Source organism: Sceloporus occidentalis, unplaced genomic scaffold, assembly GCF_023333645.1.
Source record: "Sceloporus occidentalis isolate IW3139 unplaced genomic scaffold, rSceOcc1.0.p SCAF_7, whole genome shotgun sequence".
NCBI classification, from domain to species: Eukaryota; Metazoa; Chordata; class Lepidosauria; order Squamata; family Phrynosomatidae; genus Sceloporus; species Sceloporus occidentalis.
In genome coordinates, this window is record NW_028316987.1 from 69,108,707 (window position 1) to 69,126,542 (window position 17,836).

The following is a 17,836-nucleotide window of genomic DNA, read 5'->3' on the forward strand; positions in this document are numbered from 1 at the left end:
TATTTTCATTTTTTTTCACATGCCAAACTTATGGCATCTAGCTCTAACTGCAAAATATTGAAGTAAATCCAATAACTATATCACTGAAGACAGTAGGCAAATTACTGGACACCCTACCTTGTAGCAAAACATGGCTATGAACCAAAAAGTCGCAGGTGAGCCAGACAAAGCACAGCTGAAAACCAATTAGTACCTAAGCTATTCAAATACTGTAAGTCAATGCCTTTTGCACAGCTTATCACTTTTAATGAGATAGAAATGGATTTTCACAACTAAACCATTACAATACATTTTTCTTAGCTGGTACCAAATATAGGTTCCAGGAGTAAAATAACTAATTTGTTGCTTTGTGTCAAAACATTAAAAAAAACACATAAATTATTTTTCTTCTGATCTGATTTCTTAACAACTCCACCACATCCCATTATTTCTGACAAACCATATTACTTTGCTCTGCACAGATAAAATCAGTATAAACAGAAGCAATAATCTAAGCTATGTACTAATCTATAAATAAAGACAAAAATGCCTTTCAAAAACAGATGCCAGAAAATAATATTAGCAAATGATATCACACAAGAATACAGTGCTCATGATATTCACCAATCCAGAGAGCCAGGCATCCATTCGAGCTTGTCGTCCCACGCAGCTGAATAAAAAATGTTTCAAACTTTTGATCTAAAAAGGTCTCACTTTCCAATTGGTGTATGCTGGACCATGAGCTGCTTCTTTCGTTTATCAGCCAGCTGCAAACTAGCAGCAAATACCACCAGCAAAAAGAATGAAGCATTCGTAAATCAGCCACAACATGCTACACAACTAGCTACTTTTGTCCTTCTTCAAGTACAGACATTTCGTTTCCCTGGCTGGATTCTGCCGTCTCCAGTCCCTGATGGGACTGCTGACAACCAAGCATATGGCTCCTGCTACACTCACAGAAGGACTTTGAGATTTGCTGAGCCAAAAATGTTCACCTACGTATTTAGCACTTGTTTCCTCCTGCTCTCCTCTGCCTTCTTAATTAGCTTACCCAATTAACATGGCCTTTCTACTTTTACATTAGCAAATGCTTACAAACTTACTGAAAGCCTGCAAAAGCCTAAGTATTTCATCAGTATCCAAATTAACAAAATAAAAACAAAACCTCCAGCACCATACATAACTAGAAATTCCCCAGTAACTCCTCTAATTTGTTGCTATTCCCATCCAACGCAGGTAAACAATAGAAAGCACTGGAGACTTATCTGCTTAGCAAAGGAAAGAACGGCTTTTAGTACTTTTAGTGCTTTACACAGCCAAGATGTACATCCGACAATTACTTAAAACTGAAAACTAAGCACTTGCATATTTTAGAATAAAACTAAACTCTTATTCTGTCAGACAAGAAATAAATGTAGTTAACTACACCATGAACAAATGCAATTCTTTATCTTTGACTTTAAGGTGGGGAAAATAACAGCTTCATATTCATTATAACTTCTTTAATGCTTTGATAAGAAAGAGTAAATTCTTGAATTGAGACCTTTTATTCGCATTTAAGACATCACACCAAGATCAGTTAGGTCCCAAACAGACCAGCAGCAAGCGCCAGCTTGGGGGCAGTGTGGGGGTGTAATGTTGAGATGGTACCTGCCCTGACACTGCTCCCATGCTGGTGTCATGCTGCCCGCCTGACCAGATGGTGGACAGCATTGTGGCGCACTGGTAGTGCGGTGTTCATATGCTGCCTGCCGCAGGAGTGCAACAAAGCTGTGGCGGCTGAAAGGGTGCCCTTTTGCTGGCTCAACAAGGAACGGCATTTTGCCACCTCTTTTTGAGCTGGCAAATAGCTGGATCAGGGCTGGTGCTGAAAGGGGCAACATCACACCGCCCCTTTAGGGCCATCTGTTTTGGCCTTGAGTTTCTAATTAAATATAAAACCTGTATGACTATGCCAAAGCAGCAGAATGGGACAAGATGTCTACCATTATTGTTTGTACTTGTGTGCCTTCAAGCTGTTTCTGACTTATGGTGACCCTAATGCGCACCTATGATGGGGTTTTCTTGGCAAGATTTGTTCAGAGGAGCTTTGCCATTGCCATCCTCTGAGGCTGAGAACATGTGACTTGCCCAAGGTCACTCAGTGGGTTTCACGGCCTAGCAGAGAATCAAACCTTGATCCCAGAGTCGCAGTCCAACACTCAAACCACTATGCCACATTGCTGACTCTATTAGTTAACCAGAAATTCTTGATGGGATTATTGATGCATGTCAACAAATGCAAACAAGTTTTTAAAAGAAAGAAACAAAAAAAGAAACAAAGAAAGAAAGCTTCTCAAAAGACATCACAGACTTTTACAGTGGTTGATTTTCAAAGAACATCACTACAGTATTTTCATGCATTGCTATCTTGTTTCACATAGTCTTGGGGGAAAAAATAACAACTCTTCTTCAGGCCACATAACAGATCTGATATAGAGATAAAATTATCTCCATGATTCAGCAGACAGCCCTGAAGTTTAAAGAAAAAAAGTGAAACATTCCAATGGACAAGCCGTTTTTTAGATCTGAACTAATATCAATTTAGTTAAATGTTAACATTCTACCTGAAATCAAATTCTATCTGAGAAGTCCTGCTAGAATAGAAATATGTCCTGTTGTGGATAATGAAGCAGTTTGGGAATAAAAAAAATATTGTCCCTTTAATTTTGAGTACAGTCGGGCCCTCTGTATCCAGAGACTTTGCACCCACGGATTCAACCAGCCATGGCTTAAAAATAGTTTAAAAAAAAAAACAAAAAAAACCAAGAGCAAATCTTGATTTTGCCATTTTACTATGCTACTGTATATAATGGGACTTGAGCAACCATGGTATCAATGGGTGGTCTTGGAATCAAACCACAGTGGATACTAAGGGCCCACTGTACAATATTCTGAAACTAAATTTGCTGCCAAATCAGTAATTCCTTTTACAATCTGGACTGTGTTTATGTTCTTATTCTCAAGATCCAGTACATGCATTTTAATGGGGAAAGAGTATAGTGGACTGAATATATAGGTATTACACTCAAAATGGTTTTATATGTTGTATAAATAAAGACCATATAAAGTCTTTGTTCTATTAAAATCTTGCTACATTAATGCTACATAGTGTAGCATTACTCCAGCAGTGTAAGTAAAATATCACCCAAAAGAAAGATGTTGCTTGAACAGAACAATCATTTTAATCCAGTTTTATTAATCTGTAATGTATATATCTGAAACACACTACAATTCATAAGGAATAAATAAAGTCACCTAGACATCACCAATACCAAATGGGACTTTAAAATATAGTACATTAAATATGAAAATTATCTCCAATCTGCTCAAGTTAGCATTTTGGTGATCTATTAAATATAACATTTCTATTCACCAATTTAGAAGATGGTGAGAAATTTTGGCACATACCAGCTTGATCAAAAATGTCACCAAGTATGCCAACCCCCTTGTCACAAGAAAAATTACTAGCAATCCTAGCACTGCTGGGGCAATTATTTTGCTCCATGTCTGCTGTAAGAACAGGTGCAGTCCAGTTGGCCTGACTAGTCAAACTGAATTACTCATCTGCTGGACATTTTGATCCTTTGCCTGAACAGCACTTGTTTTCCAAATGCAGTACTAACATGGGGTTGATTATTTCCTTCCACGGCAACACAAATTCATTTCTCAAGATCAAAACATAAGAATAATAATTAATCTTGCTTTACCATGACAGCATGTCTTATCTTCAAGACAATGACAACTGTATCATTAATTTGCATTTGTGTTTGCATAAATGAAGCTTCGGTGTCTCAGTGAAGCACTTGGGTAAATGCCCACAAAATGTCACAGACTGAATACGAGAGTGTACTGAGGCCCTTTGCTCTTTCCAGTCCTCTTCCCCATCTGTTATTTCAGTGGTATTCTCTACCCTTCTCCAGCTCTTTCTCTTCCCTAGAAGATGCTTCCTTAATAGTTACTGCCAGAATTTCCTCGTCCAGTCCACAACGATGCTAGAAGATGACAAAGCAGAATGAATGAAGCCGGATAGTTTATATAATATAATAAAGCTGATTTCTGCCTACAGGATCAACTTCCCCATACTAGCCGCCTTGTACATTCAGGTGCTCTGGGAAATCTCTGCTCCAACAGGCCAGGACTAGGCTGGCAATGGTTTCCCAGAGGGCTTTTTTTTCTGCTGCCTACAGACTGTGGAATTACCTGCCAGAAGAGATACGACAGCTGAAAACATTGACTGCATTTATAGCAGCATTGCAAATATATCTCTTCTGGTAGGCCTATCCATTCAATTTTGAATCATTACTTTTTAATTTGTATATGAACTCTTATGAGTGTATTGGAATAATTTTATACTATTGTACTGTATTTGAACTGTGGGTTTACATGTTCTTAATTGTGTTTTGTATTTGAACATAAAATCTTAGTGTTGGAAGAAACCTCAAGGGCCATTCAATCCATGCAGGAACACAGAATCAAAGCACCTCTGACAGATGGCCATCCAGCCTCTGTTTAAAAACCTCCAGAGAAGTAGACTCCACTACACTACGAGGGAGTGTGTTCCACTATTGAACAGCTCTTACTGTCAGGAAGTTCCTCCTAATGTTTAGGTGGACTCTCTTTTCCTGTAGTTTGCATTCATTGTTCAATGTCCTAGTCTCTAGAGCAGCAGAAAACAAGCTTGCTTCATCCTCAATATGACATCCCTTCAAATGGGTTGTAACATCACCTCTTAACCTTCTATTCTCCAGGCTAAACATACTGAGCTCCCTAAGTCTCTTCTCATAATGCATGGTTTCCAACCCTTCACCATTTTGGTCGCCCTCCTCTGGACACGCTCCAGCTTGTCAACATCCTTTTTGAACTGAAGTGAAGCCTGAGCAAAGTAGAATAGAGTGGCACTATTACTTCCCTTGATCTTGACACTATGCTTCTATTGATGCATACTGTACCCTGCCTCAAGCCTTCAGGAGAGGTAGAAAAGAAATAACATTTATTATTAACATTAGCATTAGTATTAGTGTCAATTTTCACATTCTCATACAATGTAAAGAGGACTGGGTCCACTCTAGACAAGACCAATCATGGACCCTTATTCACTTGCTTTCCCTTCATTGACTCAATGTCTCCTGCAGATGACAGGGAAATAGTAAGAGGAAAGCAGACTCTGAAAAACATGTTTTTTTTGGGGGGGGACTACAAGTCTCAGAACTGTATATCCATAACTGGCACATGACCAAAGGCCATGTTGGCTAGGGGATGCTGAGAATTGTTTTCCCAAAAAGTAACTTTTCAAAGCTCTGAAGGAAAGAAACTTTAACAAAACAACCTGGTCTTTCACAAGATATTTATGAGTAGAAAGTGTTGCACTGATTTCAACAACAAATATTTGTTCATTGTTTTTAATATAAATTAGTCAATATGTTTGTCTGTAAGCTATTTGTTTAATAAATTAATTGAAATTAACTGTCTCTCAGTACCTAATAAAGACAACATATAAAGGGATAACTTTCTTAGCAACAGAAAGTAAACCATCTGGGGAATCTAATGTGGATTTCCTGAATGCACAGATACACAAGTACTAGTTACATTAATGTCATCAACAAGGGATAGCTTCAGCTAAAACCAGATTAAAATGCCCATTTCAAAGTCTGTGATTCATCTATTTAGTTAGTTTGTTAATCTAAGTAATTAGTTAATTAGAAATTGTGGTACTGTTTGGGGCGCACAGGAACATACAAGTAGTATGGTCTTCACTAGCTATACATCTTTCTCTTTAATCTAAAATTTGTTGTAAACTAGACAAATAAGTACACTGTCACTTAGTACTCTTATTCTCACAATAAAAGGATTTGTCCCAATGAATATTTTGTTGATGCTCAAAGATTTAGACTAGCCTGCAACAACACAGAAAACTGAGTAAAGATACTGCATTCTCATACTCAAAAGTAGTATCAAGATTACTTTAAAAATAATTATTTTCTTACTGAACTAAGTAGATCTCTTACCAGCCGCATCTAAAGTATGCTGAAATAGTTCTTTGCAGAATAGCCTTTGCTATACAAGATCACAATATAACAAACAGAAGCACTAATCTGGCACAGTGAAGAAAAGATGAGAAAACAGTCGGCGGGAATTCAACAAATTCTTCTATTTGTTTCTACCAGCATAATTCTTTAACAGAGTAAGAGCTGCTAAATCATGATCTTATAACTTATCACAATTAGGGCTGGACCAATAACAAGGCTCAGGTAGGCCATTCTCTCAGGCCACACAACAGAAGGGGGCAGATAAACGCCCATGGTTCACTTCCCCCCAGCCACTACTTCCTAATCTAGCTGTTGCCCTCCCACAAAATATCTGCACTCACAATTCCACTGCCTGAGGCATGAAATAGTATAACCAAAAGGAGTAGCTTCCGGCCACTTTGGGTGTGTAATGGTCAGATGAAGCATGCCCACAGATTGGCTGAAAGCCGCTCCGAGGCTGCCTAGGGTGGCCCAAAGCCACTGGCAAAATGAATGGTAATAAACCACTTCTGCTGGTGGCTTATTTTGGATTGCCGCAGCAGCCCGCTTTGAGGGTGGGATGTCTGGTTGTCACGGTCCCCAGCCACTGGACTGCTTCGCCCCTAACTTTCCATACCTTGCCCTCCTCCTTCAACAGTCCTAGAGCATTACTAGTAGAAGCAGTGAAACAGCTGAAAATCCTATCCCAAAGTCTAGGAGGGAGGAGGGGGCTGTGTCTGGTGCTTCTCAGTTGTGAGGATTGTTAAGATTTCAGAAAGAGATAGAACCTTTTCCCTTGTTTTAGCTCCTCACATTTCAGCTGTCACATTTTAATAACCCAATCCCTATCTAGCCAAACACAGTCAGAAGCAAGGTGATCCTGTTTCAAGGGCTGTTTTTAACACTTTCAAGGCTTTATTTCCTTTCCAAGCTTCTCTTCTCCTGCACACACATTTTGCATCAGACGGATTAAGCCAGCGCCAGCGCCAGCATCTTAGGGTCAATGTCTCAGTCTCACGTGGTGAGCTAAGGAAGACTGCATGAAGGCAAAGCTCATTCACTAGTATCTGAATGATTTGGGAAATATTACTGAACGAGGAGAAGGGAATCACTTTTTTCCACAGGTGCCTGCTGAGGTCAGCATTCAGGTGGAGTTAAGCCTTTTTCTCTGGGCAGCTGCTCCAGCAGCTGCATGTTGGACTTCTCTAGATGGCTCTGCTGTGAATACATAGCTATACAGAATAGGCTAGATTTTTACTGTGTACTTTGTTCACACTTTTATTTCTGATAAAGATATGGAAAGGCCTAGTTGAAAGTGTCTGTTTTTTGCTGGACACGGAGAGGTGGATTTAGGATGCTCTCAGAAATTCCTGTTGGCTTCTGCAGACTGCTTTCTAACTCGTTCAGAGGGTGGTGTTATTGTTCCATCCTATACTCCTTGCTCAGCTATGTAGATGGTTAGGTCCCCTGTTCTCCCAGAAATAATGCCCCTCATGTCTCATTGCTTCTAGTCTTTTAAAACTAGTTCAGATATTAATGCCCCACAATGTGCCCCATCGTGTCAAGATCTGATGATGCTTTTGTTACTGTTCCGCTCAACACTCCTGCTCTCACTCAACTGTGCCAACTGTCCATTCCCTATGTCTCTTGAAAATAATCCTCCTGATTTGCCAGTTTTCAATTAAACAAACAAACAAAACTTCATTAAATTAGAATTTAAATATTCTTACAGTCAAAACTATGCTTGCCTAATCAAAAGTTATTTGGAAGAGAATCATTTTGGGGTGCCTTCCAATTCTACAATTCTATTTTAGCTGAGGATTTCCAGCATTGGCAAAGACTGAACTTGACCTTTGTGGTCTCCTCTTGTTCTATGTGTGTAATGACCTAAAGCCTTAGCAAAGATTTTCAGCTCTCCCATTACTGAACCACTCTTACAGCTTCTATCTTCTAGTTTGGGAGTTCACCCCACTATATTCCACAGCCAGTGCTAGCTAGGTCATCATTTGATTAGAGATCAAGCACTTGATCTGGAATATATATATATTTTTGAAAATCTCAATTTATTTGTTTTCTTGCTTTTAAAACAAACCTACGTTCTGCATTTTCACTGCTTAGATTTTCCAGCCAGCTCACAAAAATGTTTTGATTAACATTTATAGTCTCAGAGGTCCCATAATAATATTGAATATGTTCTTCCAACTGGGACATTACTGTTAGTACTGTTACATTTTAAAACCATGCAATTTCAATGATTACTCCTTCAGATATGGTCCTGAATAAACAAATAAAAAGCACAGATATAGAAACTCACATACAAAACAAAGGGCTGGATCTAGAAGAGCATTTTCTCTATTGGAGGATGCACCTTCAGATCAATCCTCTCACCAATGATGTACCAGATAATACAGTATACCATCTGAAAAATCATCCTATTCATTCTCTTGAAATCACAGTAAATTATAAGCACAATGTAATCAAGCTCAATTTCTATTAAAATATTATTGAATATGAAAGCTTGAAAGTTATTGTTATATCGTATTATAGCCACAACAGACAATAAAAGAACTTGACAAAGCATACACATGTGCATGAAAATATGGGTATCAATCTATTTTGGAAAGTAATTGCCCAATATCTACTATATACTCAGCAGTGAAAATTTCTGCTGAACCATATTTCTAGATCCACTATTTCTTGTTATTGTTTGTTATTTTACTTTTTTCTGTTTTAATTTAATTTAATTTAATTTAATGTTAAACTAATTGTATCCTTCTACTGTTTCATGAGCCCCGTATCTAAACACCACCTCAATAAAAGTACAGGGGGAAAAGTACTGTACAGTAAAAATTCTGAAGCCCGAAACAATCGGGCCAAATGACAGTTTCCTGTTGTGTTCGAGGCGTAGCATTTAGATAAGGCATGCCCCAAATGCAGCAGGAAACCACACTAGGCCAACATCATTGGAAAAGAATAGGGCCAAAAAGGAGCGGAAAAACCTGCTCCTTTTGGATGGCCCAGTTCAGGGCTGCAGCGGTGGACCGGATTGGAGCCAGGCACATGATGTTGCCATGGCCCCAACACAAATCGCGCTGGCACAATCCTGCCACAGGTCCTTTTGGCCAGTCTGTTTCAGGCCTGAGTTGCCAAGATTCTAAGTTGCCTTTTACATCAGAAAAATGTCCCCATCTATGTCACTATGACTGTAGGTTTGTAGAAATCCAACATTTGTGAAATGCAATTTTCAAAGAACACTCAAAATACCCAAACATCTCCCAGTAAGGACAGAGCTTGGTCAGTGGGCAAAAATGCCACGTAACCTTTGGAAAGAGTGTCCCATATTGCAAAGTTTTTACAGTCCCATTTGTTGCAAACTACTCCTATTTCACAAAACAGAAACTATATTCTGTAATCTGTAGGCAGAACTGTATGGAAGGGCCTGAGCCCTTATCTCAACCTCTAGATGTGATCTGGATGAATGTTTCTAGGGAGGGCTCTGAGCTTGATTAGATCAAATGTCTACTCTAATAATTCCATCCCTCTCTGAAACTGTCAATATTATTTGAAACACTTTTGTAAACTGGCTTGAAAATCTAAATGGTGAAAAGGCAAACTGTTTTGTTTTGTTTTTAAAAAGAAACTGTTCCAATCCACAGAATTAATGTCTGATCTCTAATCAGATTTAAAGCAGAGGGTAAACAGAGTTTAATCTAATGAGAAACATACATACAGCCCCACCATTTATACCATCTGTGTTTTCCACATAGGAGCCAATTATAAAATTGCAAACGCATGCAAGAACAGCAACAGTTGCAGCATACTCCAAGCAGTGCATGTCAATCAAGCAACAAGCCATGGAATATGAACACCTCATATATGTTAGAAATCTGGAAAACTCAAGCCTTGATTTAACTATTTGATTTAATTGTGATTTATCATACATGTATATCTCAGTTAATGAAACAGATGTGTTCCTCAGCATTACATCCAAACAGATTTTTTTTAGCAGAAGTCTAAATGTCAGTGCCTGGTTTGCATGTAAGGCTAAACTGTTGCTCATATTATATGCACAATATAACATAAGCAAGTCCAAGCAATGTCTCAGAGTTGAGTATTTTTGGTTAGATGGAAGCGAAACAAATAAGAACAACAAATGCACCCAGGTTTGCATGATATGATGAATAAAGTACAGTGCAAAACTTGTTCAGACACTCCCATTGCAAATAACAGTAACTGGACAGCATGCAAGCAGCAAGTCATGGTTCTTACACATCCTTAGCTTGCCATGCAGTGCAAATACACCCACAGTCTTCCTCTACTTTCCTTGTTATAATTTTAGGAAATAGAGGAATCATCCTCAGGTCCCTGGCAACTTCAGGTCCTTGAGGGAACCCTTGGCAAAATGCTTTTCACTGTCTGCAGGCCCTGGTGGACTTAAGAGTGGGCATGAGGAAAACTCCAAAGACTACTAGAAGCTACTATTTAACGTACCCTGATGGGTAACAGGGACCCTGGCAGCAACTGCGTAGTTATAGTAAATCTGAATGGAGGAGAAATGTGTCTCCCTGTGTCTGTGTCTGTGTGTGTTTGCCTTCAAGACGTCTTTTGACTTATGGCGGCCCCATTTCATAGGATTTTCTTAGGCAAGGAGCATTCAGAGTTGGTTCTGCCAGTTCCCTCCTCTGAAATATAGCCTACAGCACATGGTATTTGTTGCTTGTCTCCCATCCAAGTACTAACCAGGGCTGATCGTGCTTAGTTTCCAAGATCAGACAGGACGTGTTGCCTTTAGCGTATTAGGCCTTTTAGCTATCCAGAAAACTAAATGCAAATACATAACAAAAACAAATACATCACCTTTGGATCTAACTATTACCAAATTGGTTAATCTACCTTTTACATTTTCAGCTAATCATTTTTTACATATTACTTCTTAAAGAACGCCATAACACTTCAGAAAAATATTGTTTAGTTATAAGAAATCATTCCAAATGACATCAGTTTGAGTTGGTAAGTACCGATGATGTGGACAAGGTCCTTGGAAGTGTTCGGATGACAACCTGTTCTCTCGATCCCTGTCCCTCATGGCTAGCGGCTCAGGGGGGACCGGCAGTAACTTCATTGCTATGCCGGATTATTAATACATCCTTGAGGGAAGGGCAATTTCCAACTGATTTGAAATTGGCCATTGTAAAACCTCTATTAAAAAAGCCCTCCCTCGACCCCCTGGTACATAATAATTATCGGCCAGTCTCGCTGCTGCCATTTTTGGGGAAGGTGATCGAGAGAGCGGTTGCAATCCAGCTTCAATTGGTCTTGGACGAAACGGATTATCTGGACCCATTTCAAACTGGCTTTCGGGCGGGTTACGGGGTTGAGACGGCCATGGTCGCCTTGGTCAATGATCTCCGTCTGGGCATCGACAGGGGAAGCATGTCCCTGTTGGTGCTCTTGGACATCTTAGCGGCTTTCGATACCATAGACCATGGTATCCTTCTGGAGCGCCTGGCAGAGGTGGGAATCGGGGGCACTGCGCTCCAGTGGTTCCGGTCCTACCTCTCCAGGAGGTTCCAGATGGTGCAGCTGGGAGACGTGTGCTCCAACAAGAGGGCCCTTACAACTGGGGTCCCTCAAGGAGCCATTCTGTCTCCTATGCTATTTAACATTTACATGAAACCGCTGGGAGAGATCATCCGGAGACATGGGGCGCGGGGTTATCAGTACGCTGATGACACCCAAATAGTCTTCTCTATGTCTCCGACTGATGCAGTGACTGAGGATGGCGTCTCTCCTCTCGTGGCCTGTCTGGAGTCAGTAATGGGCTGGATGAGGGAAAACCGACTCAGTCTGAATCCAGAGAAAACGGAGGTACTTGTGATAGGTTCCCCTGGTCCAGGAATGGCGGTGGTTCCACCTGTCCTGAACGGGATCATGCTTCCTGTGAAGGACTCTGTGCGCAGTCTGGGGGTGCTTCTTGACTCGTCGCTTCACCTTACATCTCAGGTGAATGCGACGGTCAAGAGCACCTGTTATCAGCTTCGGCTTGTTCGCCAGCTGCGCCCATACCTGGCCCAGAGGGACCTTGAAACGGTGGTACATGCTCTGGTAACCTCTAGATTGGACTTCTGCAATGCGCTCTACATGGGGCAACCCTTGTACCAGATCCAGAAGCTACAGCTGGTACAGAATATGGCAGCCAGGCTGGTCACTGGTACTTCCAGGGCCAGCCATATTACACCTGTGCTTAAAGATCTACATTGGCTGCCTATTCGCTTCCGGACACAGTACAAGGTGTTGGTGTTTACCTATAAAGCCCTACATGGCTTGGGCCCAGGATACCTGAAGGACCGCCTCTCCCCATACATTCCGCCCCGCACCCTCAGAACTTCTGGGCAGCAATTACTCAGGGTTCCAGGGGCTAGACTTACCTCCACGACGAGGAGGACATATTCCATCGCTGCCCCGGCCCTTTGGAACACGCTGCCCGCAGAGCTCCGCTCAGCTTCCTCCCTGGCTCAGTTTAGAAGGGATTTAAAAACCTTCCTATTTCGAGCTGCATTCCCCAAATGTAGCTCCAGATAGCCTTCCTTCCAGTCGGCAAGATGGTCGGCTGATTGTGTTTTTAATTTGTTTTAATATGTGTACATTGTTATTTGGCTGTTGTTATTATTGTATTATTGTATATGATTTTATTATGTTGTTCACCGCCCTGATCGATGGAAGGGTGGTATACAAATAAAAATTTTATTTATTATTATTATCATTATCTACCATATGAATATGTTCTTTTGACTGATCCATCAGATTGCTCAGTAGTAATTGTACTGTGGAAACAGCTTTCGTTCCCTTATCCATCAGAACGGACCAATCCAATACTCTAGTTTACATGAAGAAATGTAGTGGAGATGCCTCTACATCATTAAAATACAAAGATGATCTTCCAACAACAGTATCTTAAAGTTACAGAACCCTCAATGACCAAGGGAGAACAAACCTCAGCAACAACAGGTGTTGCCACTCACAGCTGGTCACAAAACCTGCCATCCATCATTACCTTACATCTTGTCTTCAATCTGTTTCAGTGGCTCATCTATATACAGCCCTTAACAGAAACCCTATACAACAACAAAAACAGTGGAAATGGGGCATAATCATTTTAAAACGGCACATCTGGAAATTTTTCTTTTCAACTCTGTCCTTTCCACCCTCAAATTTCTCCCTAGTAATAGTTATTCCTGGACAACACTGCAAATAAGCTGCTCCTTTTATTCTTCTAATGGCTCAAGATATCAGTAAATATTGATGAGAGAAAGGGTGGCCATGTTTGTCTTACTTTATAGAAGCCAGTCCTCTGTCTTCTTTTGAAAACCTGTCCAGTTTAAAGGAGGGGGAGTGTGGACTTGTGCTTAGCAACTGGATAGTACACAAGCCACTTGGTTATTGAATCTTCATAATAGTATTTTAGATGACGGCAGTTATAAGTCAGAGTTCAAACACCAGAGACAAATCGAATTTAGCATAGCAATTCCAACTGTTCACTCTGATTCAAATTGATAGGTGCAGGAAGAATATCACTTTTCTAGACTAGTCTTGCCAAAAGTTAGGGTACACCCTTACATAATTCCACTTACTTAAAGATGATTGGCAAAAGAAAGCAGGAAGAACCAGACATTCTTGTATGAACAATAACACAGTGAAATTCACATGCTAGGACAGACATCTAACTTTATACTTTCAAGCTATTCCTTTTAAAATGGAGATCAGTAATATAATAAACATTTGCAACCACTGTCAGAGAGATCTGTATCAACAAAATCAACCTACATTTATCAAAGATAAACCGAAACTCACAGAAACTATCCCTTTATAATTTTGCTTTTCCATAAGCTCTATTATTGTTGTTGTGTGTCTCCAAGTCATTTTTCACTTATGACCCTAAAGTGATCTATCACAGGGTTTTCTTGGGAAGTTTCTTCAGAGGGGGTTTGCCATTGCTGTCCTTTGCAGCTGAGAGAGTGTGACTTGCCCAAGGTCAGCCAGTGAATTTTAATGCTTGAGCAGGGAATCAAACCCTGATCTCCACAGTCATAATCCAACACTCAAACCACTACACCATGCTGGCTTTCTATTAACTCTATTAAGGTGTAAAAAATATTTACAGTAGGATAGGTATTCATTAATTGGACTTATGGATAACAATCTAATTACAGTAATATAAAAAGTTACAATATTAGAAAACATATTTATTGAAGGATATCATTTTGGTATGTAAGGAGAATGGGATGGGAAAGGGTGGGTTGTTTTGTGTGTCTTCAGAGGGGGTTTGCCACTGCCATCCTCTGACACTGACAGAGTGTGACTTGTCAAGGGTTACCCAATGGGTTTCATGGCCATGCTGGGATTTGAATCCTGTCATCCATAGTCATAGTCCAAATCTCAAACTACTACACCACACTGGCTTCTGTCTGGGTACTGCACTTATGGAAATCAAGAAACCCCTTTACTCTTTAGGAAAGTGTATACAAAAAGAAACAGAGAAAAATAATAATATATCTTTCTCTGTATAAACCAGGTTCATATTAAGGCATCACTCCAAATCCCCCTATAATGAAATTCAGATAGCATAACTGAATTTAACATGATACAACACAAAATGAGGAGTTGCTCAGAAATGTACCATACAATCTATTTGGACCACTAGCATGCTCTTCAAAAACACCTTCTAGGTCCTGAACTCACTGTGATCAGCAAAAGCATAAAACAAGCTACAGAACAATATAAAAGCGCATATAAACCAATAAAGACCACAAGCAACTATGTTCCAAATACTACATTTGGTAAGCATACATGGCATGAAAAATAATGCCATTTCATTAGGCTACAAAAGGAGAAATGGCATTGCAAGGCCACTTGCTTCATTTGGCTCTTTTTTCCCCTCAGCTGTTCCCATTTGAGTTGATCATTATAAAAACTGTAAAAAACGGGTGCCTGATTTTTACATGTATTCCTCTTTCTTCCTCATGCTTTATTCCTTTTGTATCATTTCTCCTAGACAGTAATCCTGAAGACAGAAACTGTCTTGTTTGTTCCAAGAAGTTCTGGGACATTTTGCAGCTGAAGAACTGAGTGGGAATATTTTAAATAAACATCATGGCCAGGATCCAATCGTATTAAGTCTTCTGACATCATTGCTTCACTAAATGGAAGCCCTTCCCCTGCAACTGTCTTGTGCATCCTGAAAACGTGTTCTAGAAGACTGGGAGACTCCCTGGAGTTGGATTTCAGGCAGTATAAAGTGATACAATGGGGAAAGAGGGAAAGAAAGTCTTTCTATTACTGTTAGATTGGATTTAGGTCTATACCTATACCTTAGTTTTCATTTTTAAGAGAGGGCCCGAACAGACAGGCCAAAATAAAGCTGCTTCGGGGTCTCTTTGGAGGAATGCTGTTTAAATGCTGCATGCGTCCTAAGAGGCCAGAAGCCGTGCCAAAGCCACACGCCAGTCCTAAGGACTAGAGCGCAGCATTGGTGCAGCTTCTAGCCTCTTAGGATGCATGCAGCCTTTAAACAGCATACCTCCAAAGTGACCTGAAGCAGCTTTATTTTGGCCTGTCTGTTCAGGCGCAGAAGCAGATCAATTCTATTGTGTTTACTTGGAAGGAAATCCCACTGCATTCATTCTTGCTTGCTCCAAAGTAAACGTGCATATTATTACAACCTTAGCCTTGATTAAGAGACAGTTATGATGGCACTTTGAAAGTGACAAGCATACAAATGAAATCCATTTATTCCACCAATTAGTAGTCCATTTCTATCCTTTCCCTTTTTCCTAGCAATTAAACGCTTAATGCTGAAGCTTAAGCGATACAGATTTAACCTTCAGCAGTGTTGCCAACAAGATAGAATGAATGACAGAGAAACTCCCAGCTTCTCAAAATTTTACTGTCCAAACTATTTCTTTAGGGGGTAAGTAATAGAAACAGCACTTCTTGTTGATAGCATGTTAATTATTTACACTGTGATATTATGCTTTATCTGAAACACAACATTCTGGAAAGAAGCATACTTTGTGGAACTGTAGTATATTAGTCTAGTTCAGGATATTCAATATTCTACTATCATTAATTGCGACAAAAAATAAAGAGGAAAAAAGGCATAATTTATAGGTCATGTAAACTGACTGGGTGACCTTGGGCAGGTCACGCTCTTTCAGCCTCAGAGGAAGGCATGGGCAAATACCCTCTGAACAAATTCCATCAAGAAACTCCTATTATATGTTCACCTTAAGGTTGTCATAAGCTGGAAAATGAACTGAAAGCACACAACAATAATGCAGGATCAAACCAGTAAAAATATGTCACTTATTTGACTAATCTATATACATATGCAGTGGGCCCGTGGTATCCACTGGAATTTTGTTCCAGGATCCCTTGTGGATACCAAAATCCATGGATATTCAAATCCCATTATATACAATGGCACAGTAAACTGATGGTAGCAAATTTAAAGTTGTTGTTGTTTTTAAAACATTTTCAAGCCCTGGATGGTGGTACCTGTGGATGCAGAATTCATGGATACCGAGAGCTGATCTATATTCAAAATGGCAAGTACATATTTTAAATAATTTTAGCCCAATTTTCCATACAATGTTAAAGGCAACCCGTATTTGACAAAAACAAGCCCAAACTAAGGTAGAATTCTGCACACAAGATTATTAGTCTCCTCCAATCTATGAGTGCTAAAAACAAATTACTGTAGAACTGGATAGCTTAAGTGATTGGAAATAGGATATAGAGATTTTCAGCTCTAGGTCACTGGTTTGTGTAAGCCACTGCTGATGTCTTTAGACACATTCTCCACTCATTCTGCTAATGAGATATACATAACATGTAATTTCCATGGTCCAAAAGTAACATTTCACTACTGGGCGAAATAAAGTATGTAAGAGACTACACACAATTTCTTGACATTAGTGTAATCCTGTGTACACTCACAAGTATATTGCTGAATATTATGGGGCTTTCTTGCAAGGAAATCTGGGTATGATTGTGCTGTCAGTTACCCTGGCAACAGCGACTGTCAGGTTTGGTTTATTGTGGGAAAGGCAGGCATTTCTTTTTCCCCCCTGCAGTTATCAGAAATATGCTTTCTAAGCATTTTCTGCATTTTTAGGAAACATGATTCAGAGCCAAGAAAATGTTGCTATTTTTCAATTATAATTCCACAACAACAGAAGAAAGCTGTGACCTCCACTATTAATTATATTCGCTGTAATTATTAAGTGATACAACTCAAAGGACATGGAAACACGCTTCTTTGTTCTACAAACAAAATTACTGTTCACTATAACCACTACCATCATAGTTTTATTTGTAAATGTACATATGCAACATGGTATATGCATAATAGGCCTCAACATTTAATTAAAACTGTTTATCAGAAAATTTATTCTGTAGAATTTCACTGTAATTGCAGCAGGTTGTGTTGGAACCGCCAAAGAAAGGGAGACACACCTATGCATGCGAATAAGGAACAAAGGGAATCAAGCAAGCAGCTGACAGCAGCAATTTTTGACTTGGCTACATGTGTGGCAAAGAACAGAAATTAGAAGAAAATCTCAGCTTGAGAACAGAAAAGCAGTTTAATGAATAATTCAATGTGGAATGGTTCTGTAAGGAGTAACTGCTGAATGTTAAGGTAATAAAAGTACTGTGCTGTGTTCATGTACGTGAGAGAGATGTGGAACTTTTAAGACCAGTTTTGGAAATCAGCCATCACAGAAGAGGGGCGGAAATAGCAAGATCCATTT

At 39.7% G+C, this 17,836-nt stretch overlaps 1 protein-coding gene across 11 annotated transcripts in view; it reads right to left on the reverse strand.

The window, feature by feature from the left end:
• The window catches only part of AKAP9 (A-kinase anchoring protein 9), a 128,166-nt gene that overhangs the window by 104,767 nt on the left and 5,563 nt on the right, over positions 1–17,836 (reverse strand). The window contains exon 1 of one of the 11 annotated variants that reach the window (XM_089533246.1): positions 604–701. The exons of the other annotated variants lie outside the window; for them this stretch is intronic. Coding sequence (XP_089389372.1) covers positions 604–627 — 24 coding nt within the window. The 5' untranslated portion in view covers positions 628–701. Of the gene's footprint in view, positions 1–603; positions 702–17,836 lie in introns of those variants that run through there. 11 annotated transcript variants of the gene reach the window in all.